Source organism: Buteo buteo, chromosome 14, assembly GCF_964188355.1.
Source record: "Buteo buteo chromosome 14, bButBut1.hap1.1, whole genome shotgun sequence".
NCBI lineage: Eukaryota > Metazoa > Chordata > Aves > Accipitriformes > Accipitridae > Buteo > Buteo buteo.
The window spans coordinates 33,725,862-33,745,027 of record NC_134184.1 but is presented as its reverse complement, the minus strand read 5'-3'; the positions used below and the strand labels follow the sequence as shown (position 1 = coordinate 33,745,027).

Sequence of the window (19,166 nt, the reverse complement as noted above, 5' to 3'; positions counted from 1 at the left end):
AAACTTTTGACTTGCCAGTATGCTAGAGTTTAATATATTGACTCTGTTTTATAAAAGTTAATTATTGGAGGGGTGCAGACTGGCTCAGCAGTTATGGCAGGTGTTAGCCAAAGATGCAGCCAAGGATGGGAATGGCTTTAAAGCATGATGTTTGATTGAACCTTCTTCTCTGTAGCAGCAAAAAAGCAGTGGAGGGAGGACTGTGCAGAGTGAGGACTTGCAGGTGGAGAGAGATTGATCTTCTGCCATGCTTAGTTTTTGTAAGCCCAGGACTGAAGGGGCACAGAATTCCATTGCGGACCAATGAGCATGCTGTTTGTACAGTTCCTGACTCTGGTCCTTGTTCTTTGAAAGTCTGCAACCCTAATTCTAACAAATCTGCAAAGCAAACTGAAAAAACTGTTATGCCTGGTATATTGCACTTCTTAAAATCAGACTTCCCCCTGCCCCCAGTTTGGTGAAAGGATATATGCAAAAAATGTGAAGAACAGGAGATAATAGTAAATGGAGATCTTCTGTAAGAGCACTTAAAAGTTTATGCACTCAGGAGATACACAGATTCAAAGAACAGAAAAGTTTCTCAACATCTCATCTGCTCCTGTTTTTATGGGAGATCTTGTTTCAGTTGAAACCAAAGAAGGTCTTGCATTTACTTTCTCTAGTCTCCTTCCTACCTTCCTTCTTTTCCCTAAAGGGAGGGATAATCCAGTGTAAGTATTTTCAGCTTTGTGGTTTTATATTAAATTGAGATTTCTATCACAAGAGGAGAGACTCGGAGCAACTATTAAATAAAGTTAATTCACTAAATTACATTGTCTGTTGTTTCAACCAAATCCGATGATGGTGATGTTGATGGATTAGACTTCCTCAGCACAATGGCATGGAACAGGAATGCGCTGTTGAAAGCACCATGATTGGGTGAAATTTTAAGTGTTCTTGCCTGGTAATCAATTTGAGTAGCTATGTCATATGCCTCTAGGTTTTTTGGGAGGCTTGAGAGGGGAGGGTCCTAATAAAAAAATATTATTGTTATTTGTTGTAACTGAGTCTTGAAATGACCTCTTTTTATACCCCAGAAGAGTTCTGAAGTGTAGTTTTCATGAGCAGTTTCATAGCAGCAATGAACTAAGTAGTTATTGCCCCCTTGCCTCTAGCGGCTCACTGTGCTGTTCTGTACAGAACTTGGTACCCCATGGTTCCCTAGTACAGGACTGTGGTAAACTGAATTAGAAAATACATATAACCTCCACCCCCAAAAACCCCCAACCCCAAAACTTCTCTTTTTTTTCCTGACAGATTTGTTCCTGTCTGATTCACTACATGATAGTATAAACAACAGTTCTGGCACAGTGGGACGGGCAGTGCAGGGCAGGGACAAGCAGGGATAGCTGAGGCAGCCTAAGCAACATGTCTTGGGCATTGTTGCAATGGTGGAATACATTACTACAGAGCAGACCTGATTCATCTTTCATCTGTGCTGTGAGAATGATGTAGCTATCATCAGAAGATCTCTCACAAGCCTAATATTTAATTAAAAATACTCTTTTGTTAGTATCCTCCTGTCTGTTAATTCTTGTATGTTTTGTAGACAGCTTCTCTTGGTATTTTTTTTTCTGTCTCTAGCTGAAGTTACATCATGACTTCCTTTCTTCAGATTTTATTGCCTAGTCTTCCTGATGAAAATGTACTGAATGTGTTCAAAATGATATTCTTCCATTTTCCTTCCACTGTATTGAGGTCTACCACACTTTTGGTGTCAGAAAAGCGTATCGGGGGGCTGGAAACAGTGCCAGGTCTGTTTAAGTTTGAAGATGGTCTTGCATGTTTTCACCCCCATATGAGAGATTTAGACAAAGTTATTTAAAGAGAGAAGATGGGGCAACTTTGATCCCTTCAGACCCATTACCTCACATGTCTCCCCTCTCTGCCCCCAGAGTCTTTTGGTACTTTCCGTTCTCTCCTAAATCTCTCTCTCCCCATGCCCCATTCCTTGTGCTAGAAAACTGACACCACCTCCTTGCCAAACCATCACGATGCTTCTGAATCTCTTTCCTCTCTTCCAAATACCTTTCCTTTTTTCCTGTACCTGCATTTTCTTGTTTCCAAACTGTGTATGCACTCTTGAGCCCTCCCTTTTTAGACTTCTTCCCTGTTCTTCTTCACTTGCAGTGAGGTACCATCGGATTGCTTGGAAAGTGGTACCATTTTTTGTGGATGCATCTGCTGTCATTGCCTGTTTAGTTGGCCAAAATCATCCTCCATCATTCTTGTTCCTTCTCTGAGAAACATTCAGCTTCATGGAGACCCTGAATTTGCAGTTGTGGAGTTTGCTTAGAAAAAATTAAATAGATTGATTGTAACCATTGCAAAACTGTCAATGTAAAGGCAAAATAGCCACATCTGCGTAGGACCCTGGTGAAACCTGATTTACCAGTTAAAGATGTGGTATTAAAGCATGTGAGTTTTTGGTTTTTCTTTTTGGTTAGGTGTCTTCTGTGTAACTTACAAGTACTGGGTTGCTTTCCCCTTTGATTTTCATAAATTTTACTGTTAAAACACTGCTGGATTTTATATTCCCCTCCTTCTCACTGTTCAGTATGCTAGAGCACTGACAATTGCAAAAATATTTAATTTGATCTCTAAAATAGAGTTTGTGGAACTGCAGGATGGGAAAGTCATCCATGTCTACAGAAGGGGAACCAGTTTTCTGTGCTTCTTCAGCTGAATGAAGTCTAGACACTAGCTGGATAGTAGAGAAGGGGTAAATAAGTAAAAGCCTATTTTTCAAGCTTTGATGTTGCAAGGAAATTTGATTATCGCAGTCAGTATTAGAAGTGTGCTTGCCTGTCTTACCACCCTATAACAACAGTGTATTTATCTTGCAATAATTACGTTGGAAGGTGAAATGGTCTTAAAGTTACTGAGCGTTATTCTTCTACAAATAACTAATTAATGTCTTCTCAATGTTCTGAAAAAGTAGTCTTTATTTCCTGGAATGCTGCGTGCTCAAACCACAGTTTGAGCAAATTTTCTGTTGCTACAGGAATTCCAGTCCCTTCCTGTGCAAGAGAGCTATATTTGTTTGGGTCCTTCTGTGATAGTAAGGTGTGTGACAAAATGTGCAAAAAGATGCTGCCCGCGAGATGGCGTTTGCGTATAACATCCCTGCTGTGTTTATTTCTGGGAGGGTAATCAAGAGAATTAACCATTACATTTTGGTTGCTTGTGAGATTAGTAAATTTGTATCCCAACTGTATGTTGTTTAAGAAGAAATGGATCTGTTCTACACAAAAGTAGATTATCTAATGATAATTTTCTCATTTTGGGTGCTACAGCTTTTTGTGTCTCTCTGAAAACATGAGATGAAAGCCCATTCTTTCCCTGATGAATTCGAAAGGAAATAACTGCAAGCGTTACAACTGTACAAGCACAAAGTATCTGGATTAGATAACTTGTGATACAAATGCTAAAGGAATATTTTTTAAAGAACTTAATAGTTTTCAAATGTGCTAACTTACCTTTATATTGTCTTTACTCAGTAATCTATGTAAGCTTAACAGAAGATTCTATGTGGAGGTGCAACTCAAGTGTTTGATGACAAGAATGTACTATTAGAATTTAGTAACACCAATTTCTAATGCTAATTATATGTCCAAAAGTATGAATATGCAAAATAAATCTGAGATAAACATAAAAAGGTAATGTCCTCTTCACTTTGTTTTATTACAGTCAGAGACTAGAAATGAAAGCACAAGTTGCAGACGCGTTCATAGCAAAATTCCAGCTGACACCGGATGAAATGAACCTCCTTCGAGGCACAAAAGATGAGCCAATTACTGAGGTAGCTCAATGAACATTAAAATCTTTGCCCTGAACTAAAACGTTGAAGTGTCCTAGCTGAACTGTACATGAGATCTTATTACCCATTTGTAATTTAATTTTTTATGGAGGAATGTACCTTTTAACAGAATGGTGAATTTCTGAGAAGTTTGAAATGTGTGATGAAAGATTCAAGTAACAGAAAGAAAATCAACATTAAATTCTAGTTTGTGTAATGAGTTTAAGGGGCAAATGAGCTATCGTGTGGTTCTACGCTTCAAAAAGACCTTTATGAAGTCTGAACTTTCAGTGAGGGTATTTTAAAACTTCATCACACTCAAATAAAGCAAATGAGAAATTTGGAGCAATTCAGTAATAGGTAATACTACCTTTGCATGTGTGTGTGCATTTTGCATGTGCATGTATATAGGTATTCAGTGATTTGAAACAATAAAAGCTGAGACTTTCCTTCATTATCATTTGGTTGATGAAGATACTAGGTGCTGACTCACTTTTAGCCACCTTTCAAAACAAGTTTTTGAATATGTTTGTGGTTTGAATAAGAAGGCATATTGTTCTGCAGTAAAAGCAAACTGAATAATGAGAGAATTGAGTACACTTAATAGATTTTTATTATTGTAGTTGCATAGAAACCTTCACTTAAATGTAGACTACCTGCTGAGACATACTATCTCATTTCCACAGGCATCCTGTTTGCAGTTAAAGTGTTATTAAAGACATGGAGCAGATAACCATAAACACTGCTAATGAAAACATAAATGGAATGTGTTAAATGATTGTGCACTTGAGTAATTGCTGTATGCTTTTGTACCAACTATTACCATGAAAGAACATTCAGGTTTCTAAAAAGCACATGTTGCAGGGAACAATGACAGCAGCGCTGTGTTATTTATTCAGTGCTTGGTTTGCAGCAGAATGAGGATTAGTCCTTTTGATACTTTGATCTGTATAAGAAAATGTGTAGAAGTAACTGATACATAATCATAGTTGTGCTAATGAAATGGCAGACTTGAGTAAAATCATGTGTGTGCTTTTCTCCTATGATGGAATCAACCAGTATGCTTAAAGCATTTTTAGGCAGGCTTCTGTTTTGGCAATTTTTTAATTTTTTTTTTTTTTCTGAAGGAAGAGTGATTTGGGTTTTTATAAACATGATCTTCAACACAGTTGATGCAAGGCAGTAGGTTAAATCAGTGTCCTACTTCACTTAGAGTATGTATATTTTTATGTGACTTGAGCCAGAATGAAACTCTGCTTTCCAGAGGCAAACTGTGTTCAAGTCACAAAAGATGTAACAGTTACATCTGAATTAGCTAGTCTCTTCCATCTTGTTTGAAAGATGACTTCATAGTAAGAGGTGTTTGAAAATGTTAGTGGATTTTCACTTGCTCTCTGGAACAGTAACAAAATAACCTTTTTGGCCATATGTCCATGTCTTGAGGGTTTTTTTTCTTTGCTCCTGCTGCTGCTGAGTTATACAGGGAGGAAAGATTGTCCCAGGAAACCTTGGTCTAATCTACTGCAAATGTTTGATTGGTCTTAGAAATCATTACCATGCATGGTAATGTCCTCAACATCTCCCCAAAGTGTCAACTAATAAATGTAAAATACACACATGCTGCATAAAAGACAGGTTAAAACCACATCTTTGCTGCTATTAATTTTTTTTTTTTCTTTGTGTGGAAGAAAGGTGTGATGCAATGGGAGAGAAGAGACTCCTAAGGCTCTTAAGGTGGAATGAAAGGTGGTGGAGGGGGGCTTGTATTTTAAAAGCAGCACTTGCAACACACACCTGCAAGGAATAAGAGTATGGAATTGATATGGGGAGTATAGAGTGCTAGAGATTTGAATGAGAAGTTACTGCTTTTAAACAGTGCTCTTTTTTTTTTTTCTTTTTTTAATTGATTTAGGATTTTTTCAAGGCTTTGGGAAGAGTAAAGCAAATTCACGATGATGTCAAGATTCTCCTCCGGACAAATCAGCAAAGGGCAGGGTGAGTGCTGCTTAAGTGAGTGTGAGATAAGCATTTACTAGTTAAAAGCAGAAGTTACAGCAAGGTCTCATTCTTTACTTCATATGACTATACAGGAGAGAGTATTTCACAAAAAAAGGAAGAATAGTAACATTTTTAAATTTTTGTAATTTTAATAATGGTGTGTTTTATTTGATTTGTACATGCCTTTGCTAGTACTATCTAAAATAATATTTGCAAATAAAATCTTTTTGTCTTGTAGCTTGGAAATTATGGAACAGATGGCTTTACTGCAAGAGACATCTTATGAGCGACTTTACAGATGGACTCAAAGTAGGACTAAGAATGTTTTTATGTTTATGAATATTATTATGATGATTCCTTTAATTCCTTGATGTGGATTGAACTCGGCAAAAATCCTTTCCAAGATTCATTAACAAGGCTTTGGCTTTCCTTCTTACTGAAAGATTTGTTGTGAACCAAATAGTTAATTGGTGATTCTCTCCTTTTTCGACCAATCTCATCTCTGTTTGTAAAAGTGTACTATTTATTTGTATTTTTAGATGGTTTTCCACAGAGAACAACAACTACAGTTTGGTAGTCTAAGCAAATTGTTAAATGTATTGTGTTTCATTTTCTTGCAGGTTACAGGGAAGTTGTTGGTTTTGACCATTTGGTAGTAAGATGTAGTTTAGTGGGGCGAGTGGCTTATTGCCTTTAAAAAACCCCAAAAAACCAAAAAACCACAACCTTATTTCATCAGGATGCTCTTTTGAATGATAGTAGGCCATTATTTTTTTGGATATCTACTCTGGACCCAAGTGTCAGTTTTCAGTGTAACACCTTGGTAGTGTAAAATGTAGATTTTTTTTTTTTTTTTTTTTATTATTACTTCTCTCTTCTCCTAAGACACTGAGAGGAAGATTTGTGAAAAAAAGCTGGTGCAATGCAATATTATACTTGTTAGCTGTTCTTCAGCGGATGCTGAAACCTCAGATAATGGTTGTGGTTTCACCCTAATGAAAATTCATAATTTTTATGCCGATGTTTGATTAGTTTATATGATTTCCACATTCTTGCATGGAATATACAGGATTATATAGTTAATGTGATTAAAGTAAAAAAAAATGAAAACAAACAACAAAACACACCCACAGCTTGCTTAAATACTTGCTCCCTTTTTTCTTAATCATTTACCTGGAATGTGATAAACTATTGTAAAGGAGCCTGACAGAATTCTGATGGTTGAATGACTTGACGTTTGTATGTGGGCTCAAACAGATACTAAGTTTCCTTTAATTTTTATTATTGTTGAAATTTGTGATGGACATCCATTTTACAGTGAAGTACTGCTTATGGGGGGAATTCAATTACATTAACACAAACTAGGCCAGGTAGCATATTCTGAAGACTTCAATTCAAAATCAAAAACTTTGAGTTTTCAACTCATTTTCTGGTTTGACAGCTTGTTATGAGAGGTATTACAGTGTAAAGAATGGGCTTTTTTCTGTGTTGATATTTTATAGATGAATGCAGGTCTTTGACACAAGAATCATGTGACATTTCTCCAGTTCTCGCTCAAGCTATGGAAGCCTTACAAGACAGACCTGTCCTGTATAAGTAAGTAAATGTTCATGATTAACAGAAATGAGTATTTCCAGCCTAGGCAATTTAAAGATGGGGATGAATTACAGTGCCAAAGAAGGTGGCAATTTAGTCCTGTGTCAGATTTTATAAAAATAAAAATATAAAAAAAATAATATTTCAACTTCTTTAAATTTCAGAAGTCTTTTTGACATAATTATGGCACAGTAAATGTCATTGGACTTTTTCCAACTTACTGGTCTCTCATTAAAGTAAAATGTCAGACTGTATTTATTTTAATCTAAATGAATTGTGAATTTCTTCTGCTCTCATTGTAGGGTTCTTCTGAAGAAAAAATGCTGTCCAAAGCATGTGATTGTCTCATTTAAATTCCGAAAGTAAAAAATTGATGAAGGCTAATTAGCTTTTACTGAAGGGTTTCTGGTAGTAAGAATGTCTTGCATTATGAGTTGTACGTTAATCTATTAAAAACAGTCTACTACATATGGGCCTCTAAATCGTAGGGGTGCTTTATATTTACATATATATATAGCATACACTACTGTTTAGTTCTTGTTCAGAATTTGCTGAAGGGACTTAATGTAAATGAAATGGTAGTTAGTAGAGACAACTTAACCACGAGGTGGCACTGTAAGAACTGTTTTTATTCGGGTGACCCTACCTGAAGAGGTGGTACTTAGGCTTCTTTGCTTTTTAGGGGTTTTTTTGAAAAATGCATTGGTCACATTTTGCAACTATTGCAAATTACTTTCAGCCACAGGCATCCAGGACAGCAAGGTACTAAGCAGTCTTTCAAAGGCTAGCGTTGTCTTTAAGAGTGTCAAATGTGTAGGTGTACACATGCCCCAATGGTGTAGGTGTGTGACACTGTAAATCTCCATTGAGCTCTTAACAGGGAAAATGCACAGTGCAAGCGGACCTTAAAAGTTCTGTCACTATGAGGGAGAATGCACATCTCGACATGCTCAGTCAGTTCTGCTTGTTAATGTGAGGGAGAGGTGGTGTCCCTCGGCCTCCCAGCTTTTACATGTGGTACGTTGCAGTGCACTGGGCCATAGCTGGGGGTTGCAGAGTGTTTTCTTGCATTCTGTCCTCCAGGCCCTCTTTCACAGCTGCAAAGGATCAGTCACAACCGTGTTCATAACATTTTATAGGATTCTTTATAGATATAGTTTATATTTTCTGTAATAAATATTTTGTTAAATTTTGTTACTTTCAAACTTCGTAAAACTATTGTTTTGCTTTTTTAACATTTATGACACCACCGCCCCCCCTACCCCCGCGCTCCTTCTGTATAAATCCACAGCTGGCCACTTTATAATGAATCTGCAAAAGAGACTATATTTTTCTTCTGACACCTCTCTCACAAACAGCATTACTAGTATTACCAAAGGTAGAACTTCATAGATAGGACTTTTCTTCTGCCAAAAAGGCAAAAATAAACATTACTGTAGAAGATGCAGTCGTATGTCTCTCATCATAGATTATCATGCTTAACTACTTGCTACAGCAGCATTGTCAAAGTTGCAGTACTGATGCTTTGCGTTTTAAATCTCAAGATTTAGTTTATTCCCTTCCAAAAATTTTTTTATACCTTTAGGACAGAAACTGCTGAGTTTAAAATGTAAAAATTACATCACAGAAGAAAGTAATTTTAAATCATTGTTGGTTTTATACATATAAGCATTGTTGTGTGGACTAAACACTTTTCCTCCAAATCACTGTCCTTGCATCTGATAAAGATTGTGATTTGATTGGGGGAGAGTGAGTAAGATGGAGAAGGGCAGTAGTTTAGAAACAAAACTACAAATTCTTGTTTTCTTATATTGACTTACTTCTTGTTAACATAAGGCAGAAAGATTGCACCATGAATGGATTTTGGGAACTGCAGTCAGTAGGGTTCTGAAATGAACATTGCAGTTTGGTTTTCATTTCCTGGTTCTAACAGAAAAATTGAAAACTGTTTCATAGAAAATACGTGGAGTCATAGCTCAAAGCAGTGTTCCTCTTCCATCATCCTCTCTGGTTTTGAAAGCCTTTTCTCCACCTCCTTCCTCTCCCCGCAGTGATCATTACTGGGTTTTTAAAAAATTGAAGCTGGGTTCAAAAGAATCCAAATGTTGTTTTCTTCTCCTACCATGAGTACATGTAATAACATAGTAGTGAATACTGTGTTTCTAGTGTAAATAATAGTTATTACTGAATTTTTTAAGATGCAGGATTTTGTAATAGTTATACCCGGTTCTACTGAGAGCAAAAGAAAAATTAGTAGTTTTCTTTTTCTTTTTAAAACAGAATTATCATTATTAAATGCTGTTTTCAAAACTAATAACAAGATTACAAGATCTGTTTTGCTGCTGTATTTTTAATGATCTATTATATAGCTGTTTATTGGAGGGGAGAAAAAATAAAGCCTAGCTAGTTTCTACAAACACTTGAGATTTTTCACTGCAATGCTGCTACTCCTGGACTGTGGTTAGTCAGCAGATCCTGGATCTCTCCCACTTTTAATTGCATAATTTTTGTAAATTGTAATTTATTAAAGACTTTTTTCATTAGACTTTTTTTTTTAATTGCAGATATTTACTCTCTGAGTTAACAAGTACAGTGTATGATGAAAAAGATTTAAACAGAAATTTCTGGATTCTTCAGTGTGCTTTTTTCCCCCTCTCTCAAATAGTCATGTAGATTGAAAAGAGCAAAACTGAAGGTTCCCTTAGACTTTTTATAGCATAATAGAAATCTAATTGAACTTGGAACATATTTGAAACACTATATTATTTTTTTCGTATTTTATTCTCCCCATCTGTTAATTCTGAATGCAGTACTCATTTAACTTCAGTCAGTGAGTAACATGCTTTTTATTATTATTATTTTATATCTGTTCAGCTGCTGGGTGTCATTGCTAAGTGACACCATGCTTACTCTTTGGCATTTCTTTAGTTATATTGGAAAAATAAACTGTCATGTGTATTTTCTTTCTCTCCTTTGTAATTTATGTGTTTTGTGCAAAATGCTTAAATTTTTTTTTTCCAAAAAAAAAAAAGAAAAAAAAGAGAAGTGTTCCATAGCTTGCAAAAATGCTGTTTCTAAGTAGATGTAACAGGGATCCTAGCAGTGTTCATTTCCCATCCTTCACCTGCTGTCGTGCTTTAGCCCCAACAGGAAGGTAGCCTGCTCCAAAAATGAGCTGTGTGTATGTTCTTGCTACCTCCTCTACTGCCAGCAAGCCATTTGGGGTTATGCACTCTGGGCTGTAATTGTCCATCCATTAAATATCTAACTAAGACTCATTTGATTAAAACCAGTGAACAACTATCAAATGAAAATAAATTTTTTGCTGCTAATCATGTGGTAGCCTAGAAGAAGGAGAAAGCCGTGTGTGGCAGTGCAGTAAGTTGCTGCTTCTGTCAGTTAGCAGGACCACAAGTAGACAGGAGTCCTAGACCTGTCAATACATGCTTATATGTACAAAAATGGAAAAGCTGATTTTTCATTTATTTATTTATTTGTGTAGGGCAAGGGAATGGGAGGGTCAAGGAAAAGGTATACCTTTAGTATCTGTTTAGAGGAGTCAAGAAAATAAGATAGTTTTGAATGCTTCATAGTAGACGCATTGATGCAAGATTTCTAGAACTATAAAAATGGTTACTCATCTTAACTGTATAGTTGAGCTCATGAACTGTGATGAGGTGAACTGTTTTGTTTTACCCATTTTCATGTTTCAATAACAGGTACACATTGGATGAGTTTGGAACAGCTAGGAGGAGTGCTGTAGTCCGTGGCTTTATAGATGCTCTTACTAGAGGAGGTCTGGGAGGTACTCCCCGCCCTATTGAAATGCACTCCCACGATCCTCTGAGGTACAGTACTAGCAAGAACGTATATGAAGTAATCCTTCCTTTGCCTGCTGGCACTTTGAATCCCTGACACCATAAACTGCTGATTTACACAGAAATTTCTGTCTTTAGGTACGTAGGAGACATGCTGGCCTGGTTGCATCAAGCTACAGCTTCTGAAAAAGAACACCTAGAAGCTATGTTAAAGCTTGTAACTATTCAAGGTAGTACTAGATTTTAAAACATAAATTGGGAACTGATAGAAAGTAAATCTGTGGTGTCAGAATGTGATTGATTTCTTAGGGTGGGCTTCAGTTATGAGAGTCTGAGCTTAGATTTTCCTAGAAATAATTTCAGAGTAGCTGGTGGTTGCATTTGGCCAGAAGAAAGCCCTTAATGAAGAAGAGTATTTCAAAATGCACTCTTCTCATTTTACTGTGCTTACAATAGATTTACACTAAGTTTACAAAGGGACATTTTAGACTGTAGTTGAGAGTTCAAGAATAGTCTGTAGTATATATGAATACATACCTCTCTGAAAACATTGTCCTAGGGTTGCTTATTGGTATGTTGAGGATTCCTGTTAGACCTTGCTCATTTGTTCAGTAAATTTTTTAAACATAATTCCTTCTTCTTATAATTCTCTTCCTTCTATGCTACAAGTAAAATGAAATTTTCTTCTGTCATGTAACATCATATAGGTTTACGGAGGTCAAAGTAGGCTGCTCATAGATACATGAAGCTTTTTAATATCAAAGCTTTCCTTCATTAACAGAACTAGAGATTCTCATGCTTATTCTTCAGCCCCCTTGCCCTGCTTTAAGTACATTGGACCTATACTTTAAAGACCTTTATCCCGCAGAAGCTGTAGTATGATTTGCGTCCATAGCTTCAGCCAAAGACTTATTTAATAAATTAAGCATGTGTACTCAGTTTTAAGAAACTCGTAAGAACTTACATTTGATCTGTGTCTAGTGAGCTCTTCAGACTGTATGTTTTAATTGAGTCCTGCTCTGGGATTTAAAGTGAATATGCATTCTCATTTTCCTTACTGTTGGAAGTATTAATTGGCTTTCCTAATTAACGGTATATGAGCAAGGAGGTTGTTTAGGAACTGCTGTAAATCAAACTGAAATGTTGTTGTTTTTTAGCTATCATTACAATGTACTATAGAAGTGAATTTAGTATTATTTACTCACAGTATCTCAGGGAGACAGGAAAGCAGGCCTCATGATGGTTTTATGGTAGAGAAAAAGACATGGCAATTCTATGTGGATAACCGTCTGATGCTTCTGCTGTAATTGGGGAGTCCCTCAGAAAAAGCTGCCCCCATGGAGGATGTACTGTATCTGGTTCTGCTGTAGACTGGGCTACTCCTGCTGCCCAGGCCTGCATTCTGTTCTGAAATTCTCACACCTCTTTATGCAGTGCTTTATTTAACTATTAAATCCCTTGGCCTTCTGGTAGGATGTCAGGCTGAGGTGCTGTGACTACATAATTAGATATATTTAGAACATTTAAGCCGTAGATCAGAGTAAGCTACTTGAGAATACAGAGATACTAAATGTTTTAGGGAAGAATGTTCCAAAAAAAATCAGTGGGCCAAAACTTTTTTCCCCAAGAGACTAGTATAAACAAGAGATTCAGTATTTCTGTCTGAAGCAAAAATACATTTTCCTAAGCTCTCCAGGAAGGGGTTTGCCATCACTGTTGTACAGTTTTCAAGAAATATAAAGAGGGATTCTTAGCTTCATACTGGGAGCAATAAAGCCTTGGAGGTGCTGGCCATTAACTACTCCTCTGCGTCTTTGGGAAATTTTTTTGATAACAAGGATGGTTATGCGATAAGATCTGTAAGACAAAACAGTGCTTAATGGGATACCACTGGGTTTAACAAGAACCACTTCTGGGAAGTGCAGCCTTATGAAGTACCTTGAGATTATATGGTTTATATAAATACAGATCCTGAGTTGGTAGTGGCTAATCAGTGAGTACAGTGTCTATGGTACTGAGAGATTCAAGTTGAATTCCCTGTGCTGTTGTAGTCTTCTGGTGTCTGGTTGTGCAGGCTACAGTATAGATTGAGTTAATTTCACGTAGCCATTTAAAAAGTGGACATCTTGTTTATTTGCCATTACAGATAACGATGGAGATTTGCATCTCCAGAGGGCAAATCTTCCTAGCAAAAGTTAGATCTAACATAGGCATTTCTGGAGACTTTCATCGCAACTGTTTGGGGTTTTTTTCCATTCCCTATAGAGGGAGCCCAAGTGACTACTATAGATAAGATACCTAATTGGGTATCTAAACTTAGGTCAGTCAAATGTTTTAACTTTAATTTCAACTTGAGTAGCTTTTTGCAGATGGAACAGGTTTTATTATTTTAATTCAGGCGTCTCTGTTCTGAGTTCAGATTTCTGTTTAAATTCTTCTATAAGCTCTGTGTTATTTCAGGACTATGGAGAACGTGGTAAATCGCAGCTACACAAAACCTTCCCTTTTCTTAAAAGAAAAAAAAAAGCCACATGTATAGCTATGGCTGAGATAGAGGTGGATTTGGTCCCAGTGGAGGAGAAACTGTGTGCATGCCACATTTTTGGATGTTCCTATCCCAGTTTTTACTTTGAAGAGAACAAACTATGTAGCCCATAATCAAGCATTCAAGAATAGCTTTTAAAAAATTTTAACATTTTAAGCTTGCAAATGTTAGCTGTTTAAAATTAATCTGACCAAAAATGTTAATAAAAAGCACTGAAAACACATTCAGAAAAGTTTAAATATCTTGCATTGTACTGGACAAGCATAAAGCATCTGGTTCTCTTCTTTGGAGCTTAGGTATTCTGGCTAACAGGAGCCTTCCAGTCTTACAGAGACCTTGCACTTTAAAGGAAGAGAGAATTGCAGGCATTCTGTTTAAGAGATGCAGTAGAAACCCATTTTTCATGGAGTTACAGGAACCCAGCTGGAGAGCAGAAGCCAAACGACGTCCAAGAAAGATCTGTCCCTTATAGAAGGATACACAGAGAAAAATGATAGGTGGTGTAGCAGGCAGACAGAAGTGTATCTTCAGTAATGAACTGTTTTCTAAAAGTGATTTTGGGTCTCTAAGAATTGTTTATTCCATAATTCTTTTACGTCAGTGTGACGTACTAATATTTGCAACAGTTATATAACCTATTGTGCTGGAAGATTTCTTTTTACTGTTTGCTGAATCTAAAATATTCTAATTGGACATGAAAATATATGTGAAGGCACAAGCCTGCCATATATCAAGAATTGTAATTCCATGTCCTGTGGTATTTGAACTTGTATATTTTTGCAGCTAAAGCTTTCATATCCAACAACTTGTTCTTAAGTCAATCTGGTCTAGATATACTATTGCAAATATGTGCTAGGTGCTTGTTATATTGATGAACAGTGAAGTGTGACTGTTCCTACAAAGAAATGTGTAAATTGTTAGGGTGTATCTGGGAGCTAGCCATTACATAACAGACCATACATCTTGTGGTTTGTAATCTTGCTTTCTTACTTGATATCAATACTCAAATACATAAACATATTTTTATTACCTTACCAATTTAATATGCTGAAATTCTTACAGCCACCATACTGAATTCAGTTGTTTCTGCTTATGTGGCTTTTCACGTATCTTGGTGTAAAGCGACATTGGCACAGATCGCTGATCTTTTATAATTTTTACTCTCAGAGGTAATCTCTTTTAGTCTGAAATAAGATCTGCAAAATATAGCTTCAGGTCACCTGATTTCTATCACATGTCACAGTCAGTTTGTTTACTGTTCATTGCATGGGTCCCATCTGAAGATGAACTCCTGTTGACAAGTTTTAAATTAGAATTAAGTATTGCTTTCTCCATAAATCTATTCTGAGTTGTTACTGAAGTGAGAGCTTGAAGATCTGTTGCTTTCAGTTTGATTGATTTATGACAGTACTGGTTGCCATGCAACAATTCATTTATGTTCCATGATAAGATAGGGCAATATTCTCTTTTGTATATAGTTGTGTGAAAGATGAGTTTCAGTTGCTGCTGGGGAGGAAGTGTTTGCTAATGTGCAGCATACAGCAGTGTGGAGGTACATATGTGATTTAATTTGTAACAATGCCATGAGCACGTCAGTACCAAACGCTGACAGACACATGTATTTATGGTTCAGGCCTTTCAAAATGGTATGTACTATTGGTCCTTGAGCATCTCACTGGCCTTTTGTTTTCCTGTTTAATTTAATGAAGTGCTAATATTGAGCCTTACTGTGACAGTTTCTTGCTATATCGTTTATTCTTCCTCTTGCTCCTTCTCCCTGAAATTCCCAGGCACCATGTTGTGCTAGGAAGCAATTGTGTAACATAAGGTAATGACTGTCCAGGACTCTGTTTTGTTATGCAGCTATTTCCTAGTGGCTAGATTTGAAGTTCAGTGGAGGTGTAAACTAGTCTTGTGGAGGAAAGAATATACAGTTCATAATGCTTCTTATGGAGGAGTTTATTTGTTTTATAGTCTTGAAGAAAAGAGAATGATATTTGCATAATCTTAGCATGTGTTTGCATTAACTGTAGGTGTGGAAGAAAATATTCAAGAAGTAGTTGGGCACATCACAGAAGGTGTCTGCAGGCCTCTGAAGGTGAAGTATTTTGTTTTCCTTAGCATTCTAAATATAAAAATTGTTCTGTCATGTTTTTCCAGAACAGCTGTCCCCATTTCTACAATGTATTTTCATCGCCCTTGGTTAAGAATTAGATTCTCAACTTTGAGAATCATAAAACCCTTCAAAATTAAAGATTCCATAGTTCATAGATACCTGGTTTAAACAGTCATATAGTGAGAGATACTGGGATACTAAATCTGTATTTTTATTTCATTTTACTTTTCCTAAGTTCAGGAGTGCTTATGTACAAAACTTTAGCTTTGTGATAAGTATATAGGAATAGCAGTAGTGGGTCAAATGAAAAATCAGTTTAATTTACTACCTTGTTTTTCATAGTGACCATTAGCATATGCTTAGGGAAGAGTGTACAGGTTATGCAGTTGTGTCATGATACTTCTGTAGAATGGTTTCCTCACGGGTTTGTGGACGTACTATGGACTTACTGAGCCATAGCTACTGTCTTTGTATTTAATAGACCTCAGTAGATTTTTCTTGCATGAATATGTCAAGTTGACATAAAATGCTGGTGTTCACAACATATCCTGCAGCAGGGAAGTGTGCAGTTTAACTGCATGCTGTGTGAAAAGCCAGCTCCTTTTGTTCTTCTTTTGTTTAATAACTCCAGCTTTTGTATTGAAAGAGACCATGAAAAATTGTTTCCTACTTACCATCTTTATGCTACCCTGATTTGCTGTATTTTTGTTGTCTTTTTTCAAGCTACAGCCTTAGTTTAGGGGACCCATTTGATAGAAAACATTAATAATGATCCATCAAATTATTGATTGTCTTATTTATTGGATGTGCTTCAAATAAGCACAAAATAAAGTAATCAGGGTGATGAAGCTGATACCAATAATTGCCTGACCGTGCAGTGTATAAATCCAAGTGTTTCTGAAGTAAAATCTATTGTACTAAGTACTGTTATAATAAATTTCTCTTAGGATTCTGTAGCTATAACAACTGTGTCCAGCTGCCAAATACTTAGTCTCAAATGTTAACAGGTAGGTTCTGAATACTATATGTAAGTTCCTGATAAGAAAGAGATAAAGTCTGAAGAGAGGTAAAAAACAAGGATGTGCCATTTAGAATGTCACAGAATCACAGGAGGGTTGAGGTTGGCAGGGACCCCTGGAGATCTTCTGGTCCAACCCCCCAGCTCAAGCAGGGCCACTTAGAGCTGGTTGCCCACGACTGTGTCCAGATGGCTTTTGAGTATCTCCAAGGATGGAGACACCACAGCCTTTCTGGGCAACTGATGCCAGTGCTCAGTCACCGTCACAGTAAAAAAGTGTTTCTTTATGTTCAGGCAGAACCTCCTGGGTTTCAGTTTGTGCCTGTTGCTGTAGAATTAGGATCATCCCTCACACCCTTTAGTTTTTGACCTGTTGAAAAACACCTCTCATATTAGACAAACTATTATCACAGCTTTTTTTTTTTTTTTAACTGTGTTCTTCTTGCATGCTTTGGTTCTGTTAATACTGAATGCCGATGTTTGCGTTCAGTATTTCTGTGCATTCCAACAAAGTAATTAGGGATAGAACCAAACCTTTGTGTAAGTCAGAGTTTTGGTCTTCATTTGAGTACTTATGATTTGTACAGTTTGGTACAGAATATCTTCTATTTTGATTGCCAAACTCTTTACACTTGTGTACTTCTGCTATCTGTAGAAATATCCCCCCCAAATATTGTTGGTAGGTAGTTACTGTGCTAATAATAATGAAAAAACCTTAAAGAACAATTAAAGACTTCCCATTGTATTCTGTATTTTAATAGAATACAACTTATGTTAATTCACTGCCAGTCTAGACTTCCCAACGTAAAATATGCATTACTTACTGTTTCCCCTGGGGAAATCTTCCATAGCCAAAAAAAAAAAAAAAAACAGAGGAAAAAAAAAAGAAAAACCAAAACCCCCAAGTGGAAAAGCCTTTATACAATGCAGTTAGATAATTGCAGCCATCGTGTTGAAAGGAACAACAAAAATAGGCTCAGTTTGGAGAATGAGTTTTCTTCTCATTGTTCTTCCTGAAGATTATCCACAATAAGAAAAATAACTGCATTAATTTCAGGGGGAGCACTCTTTGTTGTAGTTGTGTGGCACCACAGTATACTGCTTTTCTAGTGGATTTCTGCTGATGTTTGCAAACCTGTCACTTTGAGTTGATGCTGAAGTACAAAATAGCCTGATAAAAGCCTAGTCATAGAATTTCCATGAGCAGTTTTACTTACAGAATTATGTAGAATTTTCTTACTGGTTTATGCCTTTCCATGGGAATGTGCAATATGATACAGTTTCCTTACTTTTGAAGAAGGATTATGCTTATATGCAGTATAAATTGTCCACAGTTCTTACTGATAGTTGCTTTGAGTTTTAGGCATCCAAGTGAATCTTGAGTACTCACTAGGAGATCTTACCGCAGGCCTCTCATTTCAGATGGAAGTAGGAGGACCTTATAAAATTTAAATTAAGGTCCTCGTCTTTTCTGTAGCACTTAAGATGAGGTCAAAACTAATAAAATGTTTTTGATGCTTTAACATAGACTTCAGATAGTCTTTTATGGTCAGCTGACTACAGGACACATAGGATTAAGGAACGGTAAGAGCTGTAAGTCCAGGACTTCCATGAGCAGGTTTGGTTTAGTCACTTGCAAATTTTGGTTCTCCTGTGCAGTGAAGTCTTCTGTATGGGAAGCAGCAATGCTTCTTTTCGTGCTTTATTTTTTTTTAATTCTCATTTTTGTTTCCTAACCCTAAAATCTTTTGGGTTTTTTTCTCTCCTTCTGCCTATTCTGTCTTTTCCTAGTTCTTAATTTTTTCTTTATTTTTAGTTATTGCTTTTTTTTTGGTCAATATTTTGATTTTCCTCTTTTTCCCCTGCCTTTCTTATTCTCTTTTGCTGTACACCTAGACTATACTCAGTATCCGTGGGTAAATGACCTTTTATGCAACATTGGAGACAGGTATTTGTATATATACCTTTGTATATACATATGCATTGAAGAGCAAAATTCACCTGAGTATTGAAATTAACTTCATGCATTGAGCATTGTGAATAAGTCAAAAATTATTCTTTGTTTTTGGTCTCTGCTTTAGATGCAAAGGGAGAGCATTGAGGAAGCGTGATCTTAGTTAATTCTCCCTGCAGCTGGCTCTGCCGCGAAGGCATTGCTGCACATCGTGCTCCACTGAACAGTGGACAATTAACTTGGGAGAGCGGGTGGCGGCTGGTGATTTGTGTGTAGCCCTTTC

At 36.6% G+C, this 19,166-nt stretch overlaps 1 protein-coding gene across 7 annotated transcripts in view; it reads left to right on the top strand.

The window, feature by feature from the left end:
• The window catches only part of COG6 (component of oligomeric golgi complex 6), a 59,918-nt gene that overhangs the window by 13,193 nt on the left and 27,559 nt on the right, over nt 1–19,166 (top strand). For all 7 annotated transcript variants that reach the window (XR_012652966.1, XM_075046330.1, XM_075046328.1 and 4 more), the window contains 7 exons: nt 3,730–3,841; nt 5,751–5,833; nt 6,075–6,145; nt 7,339–7,432; nt 11,152–11,280; nt 11,389–11,480; nt 15,829–15,893. Coding sequence is in view for 6 of the 7 variants with exons in the window: in XM_075046330.1 (XP_074902431.1) it covers nt 3,730–3,841; nt 5,751–5,833; nt 6,075–6,145; nt 7,339–7,432; nt 11,152–11,280; nt 11,389–11,480; nt 15,829–15,893 (646 nt within the window). In the remaining variant the exon portion in view is untranslated. The remainder of the gene's footprint in view (nt 1–3,729; nt 3,842–5,750; nt 5,834–6,074; nt 6,146–7,338; nt 7,433–11,151; nt 11,281–11,388; nt 11,481–15,828; nt 15,894–19,166) is intronic.